This window comes from Lepidothrix coronata, unplaced genomic scaffold (assembly GCF_001604755.1).
Source record: "Lepidothrix coronata isolate B3197 unplaced genomic scaffold, Lepidothrix_coronata-1.0 Scaffold115, whole genome shotgun sequence".
NCBI lineage: Eukaryota > Metazoa > Chordata > Aves > Passeriformes > Pipridae > Lepidothrix > Lepidothrix coronata.
Genome location: NW_016690295.1, coordinates 45431 through 66109, shown reverse-complemented (window position 1 = coordinate 66109; position 20679 = coordinate 45431). Strand labels below are relative to the sequence as shown.

General features: G+C 36.1%; 1 protein-coding gene across 1 annotated transcript in view; it reads left to right on the top strand.

Moving 5' to 3' along the window:
• LOC108502231 (myotubularin-related protein 13-like) overlaps positions 1-20679 on the top strand; it is a 165640-nt gene that overhangs the window by 130647 nt on the left and 14314 nt on the right. The window contains exons 7-10 of the mRNA XM_017824963.1: positions 14924-15056; positions 16641-16749; positions 17486-17599; positions 18413-18490. Of these exons, the coding sequence (XP_017680452.1) occupies positions 14924-15056; positions 16641-16749; positions 17486-17599; positions 18413-18490 (434 nt within the window). The remainder of the gene's footprint in view (positions 1-14923; positions 15057-16640; positions 16750-17485; positions 17600-18412; positions 18491-20679) is intronic.

Sequence of the window (20679 nt, the reverse complement as noted above, 5' to 3'; positions counted from 1 at the left end):
TTTCATATAATAAATTTACTAAAATTGCTTTGTGATCAAAAATTTGTTTGGGGGAAAGGTCTTAATTACAGCAGCATTATTTTAATTGTTTTTTATTAAAAGTACACTGCTCCAACTCTGTTTGGAAGTAGATATTTGTTTGTTTAGAGGGATTTTAAACTGACAGACTTGCATTTCATAGTTTTGGTTAACTAGCTGAAACCTACACTTTTTAAAATGGTTCTGTAGTTGTGCCAATATCATTCAGCATATGTTCTGCTCTCAGAAGACATGAAATAGGCTGATAGTTTAGCAGGCTCTGTCCTTGGTTCTTACAAGTATTTCCTCTGAAAGCTCATGTCAGGTCCCTGAGCACATGGCCAGCCCCCCAAGCTGCTGAGATGAGCTGCCTGTGCTCAAGGTCAGCCCTGATGTGGCACAGCTGTGGGACCTTGGCTCAGGCTGTTGAGGAAAGAGCTGCATGAGGGATAGGAAATGCAGGGGGCTGTACTTAAGCTCAGGCCATTGTCCTTGGTCCTTGCTCAAGCCAGCTTGCAGCGATACTTGCACCAGGCAACACACCCGGATCCTCACCCATGGACTGGACATCCTGGCTTGGTCTCAGCTCTTCTTCGTCACCGTGGATCTGCCTGGTGACCACCGTGACTGACCTGGCTGCCTTCGCTGGACCTGGTCCTCACCTTGCCATTCCAACTTGACTTCCTGGCTTGACCTCAGACCTTCATCACTGTGGCTTTGTCTGGCTGTCTCAACTTTTGGCTGAACCTTGCTGCTGTCAACAGACCTACCCAACTCATCTTTCTCTGGGTACCATGGGACTCCACCACTTTTTGGTGAGGGCACTGCCCCTTCCCACCTTGTTCCTTACTTGGCACCTGCTTTGCTTTCTGTTATGGAGCAGTATGCCAATGCTGATCCCTGGCAGCTGGTGGTTCTTCTGTTTTCTCTGCTTACTTTCTAAAAGTCTTGAGTTGATATTTTGGTATTAGTTCTTCACAGTAAGTTTTGATCCCTTTGATGCTAAAAATCAAGCTTTGCGAGTCCTACAAGAGATATAGTTCTGCACCACTTTTTCCTGCTGTAGTTTGATCCTGAGGAAGAAATCAAGATTTTAAGATTTTCTTGGTCTTAAAATAGGCACTCTGGTCAGAATTTCAGGATTCTGCAATAAAGCTGGCTTCATCTATTAAGAACCTTTCTGACTTTTTACCTTTTCCCAATACCCTGCCTCAGATATTAAGATCTGAGCTCCTGGAGTACAATTGTTTATGTACCAAGATGCTAAACATACCACAGTTCAGTAACTGCTGACCTGTGGAGAATGCAGAGAAGTGATCTGGTGGAGATGATCTGTAATCTTTCGTTTCAGTCCTAACTACAAAGAATCACTGTGCTGAGTCAGACCTCAAAATCATTAGACAGAAGGGAAGTTCAAGTGTGAGGTATTTTGCTTTGGTAAAGAAGAGGAAGATCTTGTGATCTGTACTCGCTGTCGCAAATTATTAGAGACAGATATACCAAAAGAGAGCAATATTAGCAGTGCTGTCAAAGGTGACAGGTTTGCAAGGCTGTTATGGTTATGCAGTTAAACTGCATCATGTATAGGGGAGAGAGTGAAGTGTTTAGTTGAATGTCATTTGTAGCCTAAGAACAAGAGAACCTGAACGCTTGGGAAAAGAGTGCACTCTCATGTGAGATCATAAGGCACTGCTCCAAGTGCCTTCCATTGTAAGTTCTTATCTTATTCTTTTAGGATAAAGAAGGGTGGAGGTTTTCTAAAATACTCGTATCTGAACACTAGTTTGCATTTCTGATAGTCAGCAGCAAGCAGGACACAGGTATTTTGACTTCCCCAGAAGCACAACGCAATTGTGCAGTTTCGTGCTTGTGCTTTGTTTCAATCTCTGTTTTCAGTGCCCCTGGAATATGACTTTCTTACTGCTGAGCTAGCATAAACTACCTTGGTGCTCCTTCACTGATAGTCTTTAACTTTCACTGTTGTTGGATCTTTTAGCTTTTTAGAATGTGTAAGTCAAGTAGAGGAACTGCATTCTGGACTACGTGGCGTTGTTTGAGAAAGAACCCAATTGTATTAAAAGTATTTCACTTTCACTACTGTGAATGGAACTACTTCAATAATTCTTCAGTTTCAGAGGACAGTAGAGTGCAACATATGCAATGCTGGCTTGACTGTAAGTCAAAGGATACATGTTGGCTAGTGGCATGATAGAGGAATGACACTTTCTTCTAGTTTATTTTTCCAATAGGTATATTTGGTCCATAGTTAAACATTGGGATAATTATTCATAAAAAAGCATTAGTAAGTGACAGATCATAATGTTTGTTCAGCTGCTAATTACTTCTGATTGTATTATTGTTAATAACTTAAAATAAACTTTACCTTTTTTTTTTTTTATTAAGAATGATGAAACCAAGACATTTCTCCTGTTACCCATACACAGCAAGGCCGGGCATTTAGGTGTGAACTTGCAGCAGTAGCAGCTGGTAGTTGTGATCTATGCAAGATTATCTGCAGTGATTTGCACTTTGGGAAAACAAAGCTAGTTGTCTTGAATGATGTGGCAGTTGCTCCTTCACAGTGATTATGTGCCTGAGTTCCTTGGTTCTTACCATGATGAAGGAGCTTGTATAGAACTTTAAATAAACTGGACTGAAACAGATCTCTGAAAGTCATACTCTAAGAAGGCCCACTTTAGAGACAAATCAGGTTGGTCTTGTAGACACAGATTGTGGAACAATTAAAGCATATTGGGAGTTTTCTTCAGCCTGTAGGCAAAAGTAGGAGACACTTTTAATTTAATTAACTTTTTAGTTGTTTGTAAACATAAAATTTTGGCACATGACTTCATCTTTAGCAGTCCACTTTGAATATATTGCTCAGCCAATTTTTGTTCAGATACACCTCAAATAGTTCCTAAGATAGGTGGATCTTGTACTGAACCATGTTCAAAAACCAATAAGAAGCCAGAACTTACTACTTTTGTGGTTAAAATTCTTATGGTAAGAGTTGTGATTTTTTACTTAATGGAAAAACAACCAATGACTCTTTGTATAGTGTTTTCAAATACATTTCATATAAATTTTATAAGACTATATAACAACATGAAAATAAAATTTTCCCATTATTGTTAGAAAATACCTATTAAATCAAAAGGCAAAAAACTGAATTATAGTGTTCCTAAAATTAGCTTATTTTTGTGGTAGCTAATTTTTAAATTCACTATACTCATAGGACATGCTATGCTTTACGTTTTTATTCTGAATTAAATTTAAAGTAGTTCTCCTGCTTAAAAAATGTAGCTTCCTTTAGAAAACCTAAATCCCAAAATAACTTAGAGCCTGAAAGAAATATATAAAATTTTTGGTCATATGATAGATGATAGATATATAATATAGATATTACAGGCTTTTAGAAGCTGCTTTTTGAACAGTGTTAGGTTTTTCTGCTGTGTTTTATCTTTCTATCTTGCTCTGTATCATAGACCACATGCATTACCATGTGCTGCTTTTTACATCAGTATTGTTCAGAGAGAATTCATAAGTTACAGAAAAAAGGGAGCACCAAGAACAGGCTCATAAAAAAAGGTCATGAATCAATTAAGGCTGGAAGTTAAAAGATGGTTTCTAAATGTAGGGCAAGAAAAATTCTGAAACACCTTCTGTTTTGATTAGTAATGGAAAGCACTATCACTACATTTAAGATGAAGCTTGATCAATTTGGGGTTGTCTGATGCAGTCGTGATGGCAAAAGGCTGGACTCTTTCACTGTTTATAGACCCTTCAGTCCCACATTTCTAAATCCAATATATATTAAAATACCCAGAATTTTTGCTTTTGGCTGCATTTGTTGACACTTTGAGGAATGTTTTCTGTCATATAATAGTTTCTCTTTATTTTAATTCTGGTTTAGGGGAGATACAATGTTCAGTCTCTCCTAGTGTACTTTATGCCAACAGATGACAACACCAAATTACTGTATAAATGGGAAAAGACATTCCTGATAAATATATATGTGTATTTATATGGCTGGGAGATATTATGGAAGGGTCACTGCACAGTCAGCACGTGAGCTGGCTTATACTTGTTGACTAAGAAAATCCTGATGTCTTTGACACAGAGCAAGAGTGGTTTATGTTCTAATATTTCATTATGTAGGGCAGCGAAGCAATGAGAAATTTAATCTGCAGAGCATATGAAGTGACCAAATGCAGCATTTTCAGTTCAGTAATACCTTTAACTGGCAGATGCGCTAAGCATTGATGTGGTGTCCTTTCCACATCTTATGTTTGTTATGAGATTTCAGCTGTACAAACCAGAAGTTTTTTTACCTCTATCAGGTTGTTTTCAAACTTGTTACCCAACTCACTGAATTTCTTCTCTTTCCATGAAACTTCATGTATCATGTGATGGGAACATATATGACTTTTTTGGGATCTTAGAAGCATGTGTAATTAAATTAAGACTGTTTTATTGAAGTATATAAACTTCTAATCAGTCTTTGACCTTAATAAATTTGTATAGTCTCCAGACTATGGAACCTGGCATCATGTGCTCCATGAGTGGATACTGCTGGCTTATGTTGTAGTTTCAGTTAAAATCCCACTGGGCAGCGAGCTGCAATTAGCTCTATAACCCAGCAAAAGAGAATTTGCCATTTGAGCTTTCCAAGTAGATTTGTGTAGTCCTTTCCAAGTAGATTTGTGTAGTCTGTCAAAGAACAAATAGATTACCAAGGGATTTGATGTGGCATTTACTGCTAATGGGCCCTTACTGCTGCAACAGCAGAACAAAGGGAAAGTATTCTTTTAGATGCTGTTGGAAATAAAGGTATATTGTCATACTGAATTTTGTACAGGGAATGGTCTGCATTTCCCAGTCGTGGCACTTTGTAGACAGTCACTGAGGCTTCGTTTCCCCAGCAGCATAAACTATCAGGCAGATGGTCCTGTTTGGAATGTCCAATTCCAGTTGCACAGTGCTGCCCCATCTCCTGTGCCAAAGTGGTGCTTGACTTAGCCGTGCTGAGCTATTTTATCTCACCAAGTTAACAGAAAGCATTTGGAGGGTGGAAGGAGGGAGAGTCACATCTGTTTTCTGTCAGCAGTCTCAGGTTGTGGTTTGATGCTGCGGTTAAATCATTCTAATGACCAAGTGTTGCAACAGGAACAGATCCATCCCTCTTCCAGTCTGAACTCACTCACTCTTGTGAGCTTTGCTGCAGGTGTAAGGAAGGCAGCAGTGGTGTGTGGGTGGGATAAGATCATCTCTTTCAGTGACAGCCATTAGAGCAGATGCCAGTCAGGTAATGTCAAAAGCATCCCTTCAGGAGGTGCTGCCCAGTTTTTTGTTTGCTTGTCATGTGTGGGTACACGGAGAGCTGTGTGAGCGACCCCTGTAGTGCTGGTGCTGTGGTGGCAGCTGTCAGTAGGCAGGATCCTGAAAAGGGTTCAAGGCAGTGTCCAATATTTCTTGCAGCATTCACTGTTTTGCAGAAAAACAAAGCATGTGACATAAGATGCTCGCTTACTTTTTATCCAGTCCGAACTTGTAATACTCTTTTAATGAGACAAAATGTGTAGTAGTTTATTTTAAGCAAATTATAAATCTGAGAAAGAAAAGTTATCTGACAAGTAAATAAACTTGAAGCTGTGTATTTGATAAAGTGCTATAGTTAATGAGCTGTTTTTTTAAAGGAAACATTTCAAATAAGCAGAAAAATAATAAAATTATAGACTACTGTTTGCTCTATAACTATTTGGTGAAATTTATTTCAACTATTAAGTGAAAATTTATTTTGAGATATTTGAGAAGAGAGTCATTTTCTATTTGCAGCAGAACTTCAGAAAACACCTCTCAGAAGAGTGTAAACAAATTACTTTTTTCCAGAGATGAGCAAAATGTAAACTCCAAAAAGCAAATGTCTAATAAATAAACAAGCAAATTTCAAAAAGGCCAAAGAAGCTTACCTCTGCTTATAGAAAATACTGAAAAAGATCCTACTGGGAACAGATTGCTTTTCTTCCTACTTTTGCTGGTATGAATGCTGGTATAGCTTCTCACTATTCTAAAGCAAACTTGGTAGCTGTTAAATCATAAGAGCTTGCAAAACTATAATTTTCAAAACTTTAGTATTAATGCTTGTGGTGAGAAGAAGAGAAAAACTGTTCTGTAGGCATTTACTTCTATATATTTGTTCTTGTAAAATCATGTTTAAAGCATTGCTCTTTAGTTTGAGCTGAAGTATCACTATCTCAGGGGGTGAGGAGAATCTGAGACAATTTCAGAAAGAAAGAATTTTTAAAGATTGCTGAATGTTTTGCAGAGAATCCGAGCGCGATCTTTGAAGAAAATAAAGTGATTTTAAAAATTTTTGATGTTTATAGTGTTTCACAGTTTCCTCAATGGAATGTTTGTCCTTTTGTGCTCCATGAATATCAGCCAGCAGTGGCTGAAGGCAGCTCTAACAGAATATCCTATCAGCCACGTCCGTTCTCGTTGTCTTTGCATTTATTTGGTTCCGTTAATGTAATGCTTCAGTGGCTATGAGTTCCTTGAGAAAGACTTTGTAGTCCTTTGGCAGGAAACAGGTATGTTTGCAGTTCCTTGTGTATCCTTGACCATTTTTCCTGTGTACAGTTCAAGAATGACAACACTCTCCTCATTCTTAGATATTGTCTTTCTAAGGATCCTAATGGTATTACCCTTGCAGGACGTTGTTTTGTTAAAGGACATTTTTCTGCTTTGAATGAATCCAGTCAAATTACGAGTATCCATTTGCTCCATCAGGATTTAATTTGCAGAATTTCTACTAAGAATATCTTACAATCCATAACACATGGCAGTCTTTCCCATGTGTTATACAATTCTTTTTCATATTGCAGCTACCCATAATTTTGTGGGTTTAATTCTCTACATTGCCTATCTGTTCTTCCTTTTTCTTACCTATGGGTGAAATACTTGCTTTTGAAATTTTATGTACATAAATATTTTATGTACATAAATATTAAACTGAAATTAGTCATTGCAGATCAGTTGAGACTGTTTTATGTAGCTGTGAAGATGAAAAAAATATTCATCAAAGTAAAAAGTCACTAAGTGTTTCATACACTTCATGGGTTAGTGAAAGCTAAATATACTGATTCCATACATATAACATATGCTTTTGTATTTTCAGAAATTCTGTGCCTATGAGTAAATAAAGATTAGGGTGTCCAGATCAGGCTCTATGATGTGCCAGCACACATCACCATGCATACTTTGCCAATTAGCTTATGTGCAGAATTGTTTCCAGTAGTCTCTAAAAAGTCATGGCTATGACTTTGCTTTCTTATTCATCCTACCACGGCTTTGAATCTGTGGTCAGAGAAGTTAATATTTCTTTGTTGTGATGTTTTTCCTGATTTCTGACATGAAGTTTTAAAAGCAAAGTGGGGTGTTCAAAAGCTTTTAATGCTTCTTTTGAAGTTTAAACTTCTGAACTTTAAAATGTCTGTTGATGGCTGAACAGAAATCCTCCTTAACTTTCAGACAGTTTACCATATATGAATCAATTTGGAGAGCTGGAAAATTGCTCTATCTATTTTTGATTACTTAAATACATCAGGAGTTGCAAATAATTTAACAAATTACAATTTTAGAATAAAGATAGATAATTTTGGCTAATCAAATTGCCATAAATATTTTTTTATAACATGTGCTTTTTTTTCCAACATATCTCTTGATGTATGTAGTAGAAAAGGTTTCACAAAATATTTGGTACAAACAATAAATTCATGTTTCTTGAAAGGGCAGTTCTAAAGAATAAAAGAAGGAAAGTCACCTATGAAATACGGAAATACGTAGCACTCTTCCACCTCTACTCAGGGAAATTGGGCAGCATTTCAAGTCACTGGTGTGTATCCATTATCCCAGTCCACTCAAAATTCTTTTGCAGAATTATTTAATTGAGTTTTGGCTCGTGTGGGCCTGTGAGGGTTACACAGAAATTCTGTATGCTGATATTAGTTTTGGACAGGATTACTGATACTACTTAGTATTTTTCTCAGGGCTTCAATAGTAGATATTTATGGGATAAACATCCAAAACAAATAGTGTCCTTTTTTAATTACCTTACTAGATAATTAAATAACTAAGGAGAAGATGAGATGTGAAATCAAAAATCATATTTCAACAGAGTAGGCTGTTACCGAAATGTTAACACCTGCATACATATACAGACAGACAGAAAGAGAACAAAAACTTCTGGTTTAACCTCATAGTTAACAATTCAATATTGAGAAGTATTGCTTGCCACCCTCTTTGCATAAGAGAAGATTATCTTCCCCTTAACAGCATATTTTTTGTGCAAACCTACTTTGACATTCTTTAGGCATTTATTCTTTTCTGGAGTGTGGTTTTGATGTGTGTTCTGTAAAAAAAAAAAAAAAAAAAAAAAAAAAGAAAAAATACAAACCCAACATTGAAAATCACGTAACTAAATCTATTTTTTGTAGCACCTGTCAAACCTAACCTGTCTGTATGGGCCAGACATGCAGTCAGTAACAAGGCTTTAGTTGATGATGCAGGTTATGTTTGTGTAATTCAGCTTACTGCTTTCATGTAAATTTGGCATTTGCCTCCCTACCATGTGAATACTTTCTGTATATGAAACAATTATATATCTGTTTTACCTTCCTTTGTCTTTTCTAATTTGTTGAGAAAATCCACTTAATGCAGTCATAGTTACCTTGAGCTATCAGTCTACCTTTGAATATGTGTAGCTTCAAAATGTGCATAAGAAATGTTATTGCACTTCTTATTTTCAAGGATGAAAATCTTATTACCTAAATCTTCCATTAATAATTGTCCTTAGTTTTATCGTTGTCTCTGAAAAAGCTGGTAATCGTGTTCCCTCAGTGTATTGGCAGAGTTGTATTTGAAGGCTCAAGAAATCCAAAGGGCTTTTGCAGCTTCTTTAAGTAGGTCTGCAGAGGGATTTAATTAAATTAGCAATAATGAAGTCATATCAACATGCAAATGACAGGCATCACTGAGTGTCCTAAGTAGATCATACACTGTGCTTAATCCCCGTTTCCTTGTGCCTTTGTAATTTAGGGTTTGCATGACGATCATCTGCTTGGCACAGTGTAGGCAGAACACAGTGGATACTGTTGAACTTGGAGGGAGTGATAGCTGTTGGAATATTTATTCATCAGCTGAAGACATCTTTTATACATATATATATATATATATATATATCTCCCTGGTTTTGCATTTTCTTTGATATTCTGTTCAATGATCAGTTGGAGTTTATGGCATTTATACCAGCATCTTTCTGTCTGGTCCTCCTTTTCCTTACCTCTTCCCACCACCCCCCAAAGGTTGGTTTGTAGAGAAGCCTTCTTTCCGACCTTTCTTACGTGGAGCATTTGTGGTTCAGATTCTGAATTGCCTTCATGTCAGTTCCAAAATCAAAATTGTTTCTCTAGAAATGGAGGTTGGTTTCAGCACTGAGTGTCACACCCCTGTTTGCTTCTATGGGCTCAGAAATCAGAATGAATGTGTTATTCATGAAATGTTTAATTCTTTGAGGGAGTCTCAGCTGAAGGGTCTGTGGTGTAGAGACTTCCTTCCTCCTGACTCTGACAGCGACCACATAATTTAATCTCTTGGGGTACTTGTCTGACTCATGTTCTCTGGTGCCCAGCCAGAAAGCAGGATAAATTAACCCTCACAAAGCTCTCTGCTGGCACGGCTACATTGCTCCCCATTTGTGAGCAAGCTTGGCTATGATTTAATGGTGTAGTGTGCAGTCCTGCTCCAATAACTGACCTGCATACTTTTCTAAGTATGAATTGATCCTGAACTGAGTGACATAGCAGTCTTTTGGGTTTAAGTCTATGTAGCTGATTGGAGATACCATGTAATTTATGGGTGGACAAACGAATGCCATTTGGCATGAATTACCTTTAAGAGTATTGAGTACAATTGTTACCTCTTATTATTAATTAAGCTTGTATTTTGTTCATTAGCAGTGCTATGCAGCCACATCTAAAAATAAAAATGAAAAGAGTTTTGTTTTTCTCTACTTTTTTCCTAGCTATCTTTAGAGCTTGACACTGCCTGGCACAGAACTTGTACTATGCAGTCTCCAGTGGCCTTTCAGAAAGGCTTTTCAGGCTTTGTTGACCCGTTTCCTGGATTAGTCTGGCTAAGTTATGGATTATTTTGTCTATTAAGCTTTTTCTTGTGTCCAGTAATTCAAGAATGGCATATTGGCATAATAATGTGTTCCACTAGTTCAGTTTCCAAATCCACGTTTATAACTCTTTACAAAAGTCTGAAGTGATAGTATTTTGATTTCACACAATATAGAGAGCAGTTAATAGTTTGTCAAGTACACTTTGTGTTTGGGGTTTTTTTTTTAATCATGCTTAAATAAATGCTTAAATTCTAGAACAACAGGAAGCAGGCAGAATGATACATTTGTTGATGTAGGATGTCAGATAATTTAGTACAAATTACAGATTCTTTAAATACTTGAAAACAGTGAAGGTCAGGAAGCCTCCATTCAAAATTTTCCAGCGTATGTATAATATTTTACAGGATGTCTGTCTGTAGACTGCAAAAGAGCAATCTGTAAAAATCAACTTGTTTGTTGTTTTTCGTGTTGTCTATTTATGCCCTGACAAATGAGCATCGGATGTAGTGCGGAGCCTGCAGACCAGTGTAGGGTTCAAGGTTACATACAGACACGATTGTGTCTTGTAGCATGAGGAAACTGGGCTCAGGCTGTTATTTGGAATGGTTTGTTTTCAGTAAACAACTTGCAGGGCTTGAAACAACACCTTGGTGGCTTGGTCAAATAATTTAATCAATTGTTTAAGTGGTTTAGAAAAGGAAAGTAATCAAAAGTCATACTATGTATAATTTGTTGGATTCTATCAGGTAAAAGTTTCCTTCCCAGTCATAATGCTGATATTCCTGAAAAAAAGTATTTCAAAGTATGTGTGGAGCAATAATTTTGTATTGAGTTAGTGGCTATCATCTTGAAATTAAGAAAATTCCAGATTAGGTGTCTATATTGTACACTTTATTGTATTTATTTTATATTTTTCTGTATTGTATAGAGAGCATTAAAAAAAAGAAGATGAAGAAGAAAGAAAGAAAAGGGGAGAAAATGAAAACATTGGTACCAAAGAGACTATCTGCACTGTACAAGCTTCTCAGTCAGTGGAAGTGATTGGCCTGGGTTTCACTGTCCAAATGTGTTTTCAGACTGAATAGCCTGTTTTCAAGAAGTTGGTCAATGTTGGTGATTAGCTTTTCAATGGACTAGCATTCCTATTACGCAGATAAAAGCCCTAAAACAAAGCCCACCAAGATTTCAGAACCTCTCCTTAAATATAAGTTTAATACTTCTTAGGCATTCGGGAAAGAAAAGGGTAAGAGCCAGAGACATTCTCACTTTAAACTGGCTTTTGGGGAAGATACCAAAAGAAATGACCCTGGTTATTGTTTTGGTGTTGTTTTTTATATAGTGATGTTATTTCTTGTTATTTAGGCATTTTTAGATGAACTGATTACACAGACCAAGTCAAATACTCTCACTGTGGTATATTCATTTGTATTGTAGGTACCTTGTTAAAATGAAAACACTTTTGTTTCCAATGGATGCACACAAGATTCCTGTTGTCTTTTTTTCCTGTTTCTGCCAAGATAAAGCCATTTTTTGTGAGGTTACTTTCTGCTTTTAATACATTCAGAATGCAGGAAAGGGTCAAGAGAGTGTAGAAAAAACTTAAATGGAAATTGAAAATTCCAGGTTCAGCTTGAAACCTGGAATGGACCCGCTAACTTGGACATGTGACAGGGTTTACCAGACTGGAGAGACGATACTTCTTTCCCTTCTGCTACATGAGCAGCTGGCCAGTGAACTTCCTCTGCAGATTTATGAGAGATGTGTTTAGGTGCCCTCGATTTTGGTCTCTTCCGTAAGTGCTGCAAATAAAGCAACGCTTTTGTCTAGCTCAGCAAAACTGGGGCTACATCAGGTGCGTTCATATCACAGTAAACATTTCAAATTCACCTTCCATGGCCAGTTAAAATGCAGTGAATATCTGGGAGACCAACTTGCAGAGAGTGGTAAAAACATTTGCAGTGCATCTTCTGCTATGTGGCATCAAAGCTTATCTATGGGAAATAGCTGCTAAGAGTAGTCATCTTAAATATCAAATTATGTTGGTGCTGATGAAGCTGCACTGAGAAATGCCTTTGTAGAGTACAAACTGAATCTTTATCTGTAGCCACTAACATGCAGCAAAACCAGACTAATTTCCCCAGTGAAACTATGAAAACCTCACAGACTGTATCATCACTGCTTAGTAATTTAAATGAACTTTGTGCTCCATTGACGAGACGTCCGGAATTTTCTGTAAACTGAAGACATTCAAAAAAATCCATTTCTCACAATGGTAAAGATAAAAATTGGACAGACATATGGTTTAACATTACATATGAGCATGAAGATTCCCTATATTATCCATACAATAGTGTATCATTTTAGTAGTCCCTAGGAGAAAGTGTGATCTGCAGCCACCATGTTCAAATACTATGAAGTACTTGCAGGTGTCCTCCTTATACATAAGCAAAATCCTGATTTACACTTCATTCATGTTTTTTGTTAGTAAAATTTTTGCAAAAGCGCTCAGTTATTGTGTACTCTTGAGAATTGTGTATTGTTTTGGTATCTGATGAGGAGGCCTATAGTCACAAGAGATTTCAAGTGAAAAATGCTGATACTGGATAAGTTATAGGACTTGTAAAGGTATTAGAATTGACTCTTGAATCCTTATAATTCACAGCAAAATAATATAGCTAAAAATGCTATTTTTTTACATAGCTTGATTTCAATTGAATATCCCCAGTACAGGAATGCTCTTTAATTCTTTGCAAAAAAGAGTTCAAAATCAGTAACATCTAGAAAATATTTTAGAACTTTTACCTCTCAGTCTAGATTCGAGTTTTAGGATGTGCAGAATGGAAAACCATCTCTTTCAAGAATTTTTAGTTATAGCTATTTTTATCACCAGATGGGCTTTTAAAGAGCATTTCATTATACAAAATGTTGTGAATATTTGTGATTATTTTTGGTATTATTTTCCTCAGTAATAGCTACCAAAACATTATAGGTTTATAGAGGGTTTTTTGAGAATTTTTGTCTCTGATTTAGGAAGAAATTGTCAGATGTTTAAAAAATATGTATTCCTAAATATCTTAAGAAGATATTTGATGTAGAATGAAATGGTGTAAAAGCTCACTTAGCTTGAAAACAAAAACTTAGTTTAAAACAAAAAGTATACTCCAAAACAGTCTTTAAAATGTTCTGTGAAAGGAACAAGGGCAGTTTTGGATAAAAGGGGCAGTTTGAGTTTTTAGACTCTTAGAGAGACGTTTTTAAACAGGCAGGAGATTCTAACTTTGTGTTTAAATAAGTACATGCACACAAGGAAGGACACTATGTCCAGTTAGCTTCTAGCCATTCACTGCTGAGTGCTATTTCATTCACTTGAGGAAACTTGTTGGAATTTTTTTCTTTAAAACCCTCCTCACATTGTGTATTACAAAGCAGTTTGTTTTCTACTAGCACAATATTAATTATGCCACTGAAAACAACAGCAGTCCTTTGCAACAGTAACTCACTCAGCCTTATAACAAAGCCTTCTGTCCTCGAGTCCTCTCAAGCCTCTGCCTTTGGTTGTGCGAGTGTCTGCAGGAATCCTGGAGAATGGAGTTCGAAAGCACAAGCTTTCAACACAGTATTATGTTGCTGGTCTATGTTCATCCTAAGAATTAAGTCTTTTTTGTTCAAGAGCCCTCTCTGAATCCTTGTCCCTTTATGTTTATGAACTAAGCTTCGCTCCAGAGAAGAAAGTTTGCATGTATCGTAAAAGAAAAAATATTTATCCAAACATGTCCTAAAAATGACGTAAACAAAACTAAGTGTTAATTGTCATATGAGCAGAGTGGCTCTACATAGTCACACTTCTTGTTGGGAAGGTTATTGTAAGTAAGCAATAGTTTTGTGAAGGTAATAGAGGCTGCCTTACTGATAACACAAGCCATGTCCTCAGGGAAACATCATACATTCCAGCACATTTCAGGAAATTTCATAAATTTCAGCATATCTCACATCTCAGACATGTCTGCTTCTCAGGATGGGACTTTGTTTTAAAGGAAATATATTTTTGGTTTTCCCTGAAAGCACACAGCTTTGTCTCCTAGGTAAATTATACTGTCTTAAAAAATCCTCCAAAGCTCCCCATCATCTGATTCATGAGTCTTACCCTAAATCTAGTGGGGCTTGTTTAAACAGTCAGACCTTCTTAGTGACACGTATTCTCCTACTGCCCTTTTATAACCTTGTGACTCCTTGAATGCTCTTTGTGGATAAAGTATGAATGTATTTACTAGGAAGTCTTTGTCATTTTCTTTTGTGCTCAGCAGTATGATTTTATTATTTTTTCCCTGCTTGGAGATACAGAAAGGTTTAGAAGTTAAGCCTGGATCAGTGACCAGAATTGAATACTGGATACAGAAAAGGCTATGCAGAAGATACACATAATACTGTTTGAAGTCATTATTGAGCATTGCTGGGATTTGTGCTGAGAAGTGGAAATCCTTGAAAGTGGTATTGAAAGGGAGATGTAATACAATGTATTTGAGATGTAGAAATACATTCAGATAGTATTTTAGCAACCTGAAAAACAGAAGGAAGCTGCACTAGTTAAATAAAAGGTAGAAAAACTTGGTACTTGACAATTTTTTGCAGTTATCATAGGCTTTTTGAAAATTCCTTTTAATGTCATTTTGATTCTTTTGGCATGTTGCTACAGTTCTTTCTTATTATTTTATTTTTTTTAAGGAATCCAAAATGTACTCAGCTTGTTCTGTGCCGTGCTTACAGAAAATAAGGTTCTCTTTCACTCAGCAAGTTTTCAGAGGCTCAGTGATGCCTGTAGGGCTCTGGAGTCTTTGATGTTTCCCCTCAAATACAGGTGAGTTGAGTTTTGATTCTTTTTACTCGTTAACTAATTTTATAACACATTTTATAACTTCTGTTACGCTGTCCTGTACAAAAGGAGTTCTGCTATATTGTTCAAATAAGCAGAGATTTTCATGATCAGACACGCAATTCCTAGTCTGTACACATCATTAATAAAAGTCTGATTGCATCATGGCAGTGGAAACAATTAAGGGGGAAACATCCCACCTACAAACACAGTAGAAACCCTGCTCACAACGTCAGTTGGATGGTAAAACTTGACAGCGATGGCCCGTGAGTAAATCATGGAAAAGATACGGAGGAGGTCTAATAACAACCTGCCAAAAAGAAAGAGGAGGTGTGTGGCAGGAAACAATGGGGTCATAAACTGAAACAGAGGAGAGGGAAGTTTCTGACCGTACACAGGGAAAATGTGTTTTATTATGAGGATAATTAAGGAGAGAAACAGACAACCTATGGAACTTCCATCCCTGTAAGCTTTCAGGAGCAGCTGGACAGAGCCCAGGACAACTTAATCTGGATTCAGTCTTGACCCTGCTTAGAGCAGTAGGTTGGATGAAATGATGTCCTGAGGCCCTTTGTAACCTGAAAGATTCTGTGGCTCAAAAGTAACAGCTGCATTGATGTGTGTCACAGTTTTAAGTCACTGACAAATGTCCACCAGAGAAGGAATTTAAGTCAACAAATTGATGCTCTCTAAAAAGCTACATGTGGATGCAGCATTTTGAAATGGAAAACTTAATGTCAAGCTGTTTGGTTTTTTTAGGAAGAAGACATCTAATCCTGACTCACCTGTTTCAAATCATGTCGTATTTTAATAGCTTGTTTTATTTAAAATATTTCAGAGATGGGCTTCATTTTAATATAGAATAGGTTGGAAGAAAATGGAAAATTAGTTTTGGAATGTGTTTCTTCATGCTAAAATAGTAATGAATGTGAACTTTAATAACTATAAATTAGATGTTGAAAAGCATTGATCAGTTTAGATCCGGATTTTCATGTTGCTCTACTGAAACCACTGTTTTATTTTTTTTTAAATCATGCAATCAAGTAAACAATATCTGAAATAGAGTTCTGTACACAATATTTGGTTGTCATTTCAATATCAAAGCAAAATATTTCCTTTAAAGATTTCTTACTAATGATATTTTACAAAAGGCTGAATTGTAGAATTGTAGGTGTCTGGCCAAAAATTAGCCATGTTTCTAAAATGAAGGTATTATCCATAACTTTAGTGTCCTTGGCTACTTAAAATTTGTGGACAAATGTAATGTACACATAACATAAATGTTACAGATATAAATAGGCTTCTCTTTTTTTGAAAAATACACTGATTTGCAATAATTTGTGGACCTTATAATAAATTATGGAGCTTTAATGACATGTTATTTTAACAGCATGCTACTTGATAAAGAAGTATTTAATTAATACTTTCATCTTTTGTATTTTTGGAATAGTTATTTCTAGTAAATTTAATACATAACAGGAAGATTTTTTTTTTTTTTAAAGGAAAAGGTTGCCCTATGTGGAAGGATAGCCAGAAGCTTTTATTTTATTTTATTTATTCTTTTCACAGTTATCCCTATATTCCAATTCTTCCTGCACAGCTGTTGGAAGTTCTCAGCTCACCAACACCTTTCATCATTGGTGTACATTCTGTCTTTCGCAATGACATTCATGAGCTTGTAAGTATGTCTGCCCAGCTCATTCATAGTCACAGTGTCTTTTGTGGTGCTCAGCTGCAGAGATTTTCTGTGCTTCAGAGATGTTCGTATGAGAAATTCATATATATGTTCAAACTATTATTGTAGAAAGCAAGGCAAGACAGTCAGAAGAAGAAAAAAGGGAAAAATCATCAATTATTTGGTAAACACATTAAGGCTATAAAGTAGAGGAGGGAACCTGTTTGATTCTAGTGCAGGATGGGAAGGAATGCATCCATTTCCGGCTTTGTCGTCTGTTTGTTGTGAGTTTGAGCATTTCACTCAGGATTTTGAAGTGTATTTTCAATGGTTTTATTTTGTCCTTTTTAAGCATCTGCTTGGAGAAACTGAAGCAGGATTACGAGTGCTTAGAAACACATAATTTTACTTATAGTTACCCTCCCTGTGTTCTTTTGCAAAAAGCTGATTAGATATCACAAATCTCTGAACACAGACCTGGAACATCCAGAAACAAAAATAATTTTTGGAAGTCTGGCCTCATTTCAATTTCTTTGGTTTACATTTGTTTTTCGTGGCTAGATTCAGTAATAGGAAGTATTTGGAGTATTTCCTTTATCAAAAGCATTCTGTACATTGAAGTTAGTACTGGTTTTAATTTGTTTATTTTAACTTATGTGCAGATCATGAAATTTGAACTGTTGTGTTTTTAAACTATGCTCGCAGTATGCACTACCAATAATGTGTTTGTCCCTTACAGTTAGATGTAATCATAGCAGACCTGGATGGAGGAACAATTAAAATTCCTGAATGTATTCATCTGTCTCAGCTGCCAGAGCCACTGCTGCATCAGACTCAAATGGCACTTTCTCTAGTATGTTTTGATACAAACCCCGTTTTCCAACCTCTCACCTCTTTGTAAAAAATGAAATATAAATTTCAGTATTAAGCTTTCAAACATGTGAGATTTAAAACTATGATACATGCCAACGTTCCTGGTTTTAGAAGAGTTTATTATCTGAGTTTAGAATTAATATAATCAATAATTTAATACTAAAATGTATTTTTTACTATTCAGGAGATAGGTAGTGATTTTTCCTTCTTAATAATGATTTTTTAATAAGAGCATCGTTACCATTCAGTTTTGCTGCTTTTCTGTTTTTATAAATTCATTTCAACTGTACATTGTCTTGAAATTTAACAAATTAATTACCATTTAGTCTTAAAGCTTGTTTGTGTGATACCCCTTTTTCACTATTCAAGAATGATGTATTCTACATTAGGGAATCACAAAAAAATGTAGTTGTTCAGTTTGGTTTTTTACTATCATTGTAGTAAGTTAGAAATCACCTTATTTGGAGGCTTCTCAGCAAATCTTTTTATCTTAAAGAGAAGAATTATCTGACTGTTAATCTGTTTCAGATGAATTGACTCTAAAATCTCTAATGGTATTGACTACCTTCTTCATGGCTGCAGTCAGAGTTTTTGATAACTAGCTCATTTTGAGAAACCTGAAGCTGAGAAATTAATCCCACCTTAATTTCCATATAGTCTTCGTAATTTAACTCTGTCTCTTACTTGAGGTACCTAATATCAGTGAATATTACTTTGAGAAAGAAGAATAAAAGTAATTTATCTTTTTATCAGCAAAATGAGGGGAAAAATTTTTTTTTTAAAAATTCCCTAGGTTTTGCATCCTGATTTGGAAACAGCAGATTATGCATTCCCTCCCCCACGAACAGCTTTATCACACTCAAAAATGCTGGTAAGATTTCTGTGTTATGTCTGACTTTCTTAAGTGGAAAACTGTTGAAATTTAAGGCTAACTTTCTTTTAAGGATTTCTACTTTGTGTTTTCTTTTCCATATACTTTATGGTATTATTGGTGTAGCAAAGAAATTAATCTTGCCCTCTAATAGCATTCTAATGGGTTAGAAGTTTTATAAATATATTTTTATTACTATGGGAGCACCTAATTTTGTTTTAATACTGCTGTCTGTAGAGTTAAATATGTGTCTCTGTTTCACAGACCAGTAAAGCTGGAGAATTTTACGTAAGTGGAGAAACTGGTCTTTTTCTGTGGTTGTGTAAATGTTAAAATGACACAAAAATGTTCTCTTATAGACACACTCCCCCCTCCACAGAAAAAAAAAAGCTTCAGAAACATGAAAAATGTCATTTACACAAAAATGTTCTCTTATAGACACACTCCCCCCTCCACAGAAAAAAAAAAGCTTCAGAAACATGAAAAATGTCATTTATCTAGATTTTTAGAGTAAATGTGGGTAAAGATAGGAGTGGTAGCTGTGTGAGCAAAACATAAGTCACTGGTTTTACAATAATTATTATACATGGTATGGTTGGATGTATTGGGAAAGGAGTTATATGGGTTTTAACCACATATAGTTAATTGCCTTTAATGGACTTCAACCTGAGTGAAACTCTATGTTTATAGTTTATAGTTTATAGTTTATAGTGCATGACATATGTTAGGAGTGTTTAGAGCTGAGCTTGAGTTGGTAGTCCAAACTAAAATCCAAAAGCCAGTTCAGTTTAAGAACACATTTGAGTAGGTATATTTGAAAATGTAATACTCTAACGTGGTACAATGTATTTGTTGTACTTATTTGTTACTTTAAGATTGGGGGTTTTTTCATTTTTGAAGACAGGGAATATTATCCAGATTTCATTTAAACTAATGACAGAATTCAGCTAAAATCTTACTTTGAATAGGGAAGTTACAAATGAATATAATTTGAATCAAAATAAGTATTTTTTTGAGTCTGAAAGAAGCAACTGTGTGTTCAAGTAGTCAAAAAAGTCAGGGTACAAATGTACCTGTTAAAATCTTGCACAGCAGCAGAAAATGGACCTATCTTATAAGGAGTAAAATGGAGCCCTTACGAAATGAAGTTAAAAATAAATAACATCCATAATGTTCCAGTGAAGAATTAGAAAACATCTAGTAAAATACTCCAGTTAGACAATATTATAGAATCTTATGTATACCTTATCTCTTTAAAAAGTCATTACAAGTTTTAACTTATTTAGGTTTTATTTACTTGTTAATTATCTGATCAAATGGTTACCTGATAGTAAATATTCTTTGCTGGGTATAATGTATAAAGTTAGTTTGTTTAAAACGTCCTTTGAGTCACCATGAAACCTGAGGTCATAAAACAATTTTTAGGACCTTAGGTTTTCCACATGGCTGCAGTGTGAGTAGGTACCTGAGCTGAGCTGAAATAACAGGGTGACACAGGGTTTGATGTCAGTCTTTAATGGCATCTGGGCCAGATGGAGATGTCACTGCCCCAAGTCTGCCCCCAGCTGTTCACATCATTTCCACTATTCTGGTAGCGTGTATGTAAGCGCTCTCTTAAATAAAACAAACCAGGACTTTAAAGATCTACTATTTAAAACTTTTTAAAGTAACTCTGGCTTATTTTGGCCGCTGTAGATTGGCAAGTGAAGATGTGAGTTGGAAGAGTCCTGGACAAGTAGCTGAGCAAACTTAGAGCTCTGCCTCCTCTGGCAGAGCTGCAGCTGATGGCTCTGGTGATACCTGGGATGCTCTGAGCCTGGTTCTTCCAGCAGCAGCAGTTCCACCTTAGGCTCCCATGGTTCCCTTCCAATGGCACTGCTTGTGTAGTGCTGCAAAGCCCTGCTTACTTTAAGGAACAAATCCAGGTTAAAATATCATCTTTCCTTTATTTAGGATCAGCTTTCTCTCATGGCAGTTCATTCATGTGGTTCAGCACATGACCAACCCCCCCGTTACACTGACATTGCCCAGAACCTGTGGTGTGGGAAGGATCAGCAGGAGTGGAGGGGTGACGATGTGCTGAATTTGTCATTGCCATCTGAGGACAGGGCAGGGGAACTAGATGACCTTTAAGGTCCCTTCCAACCCTAACCATGCCATGAGACAACCTTGTACGTGTACAAGTATCT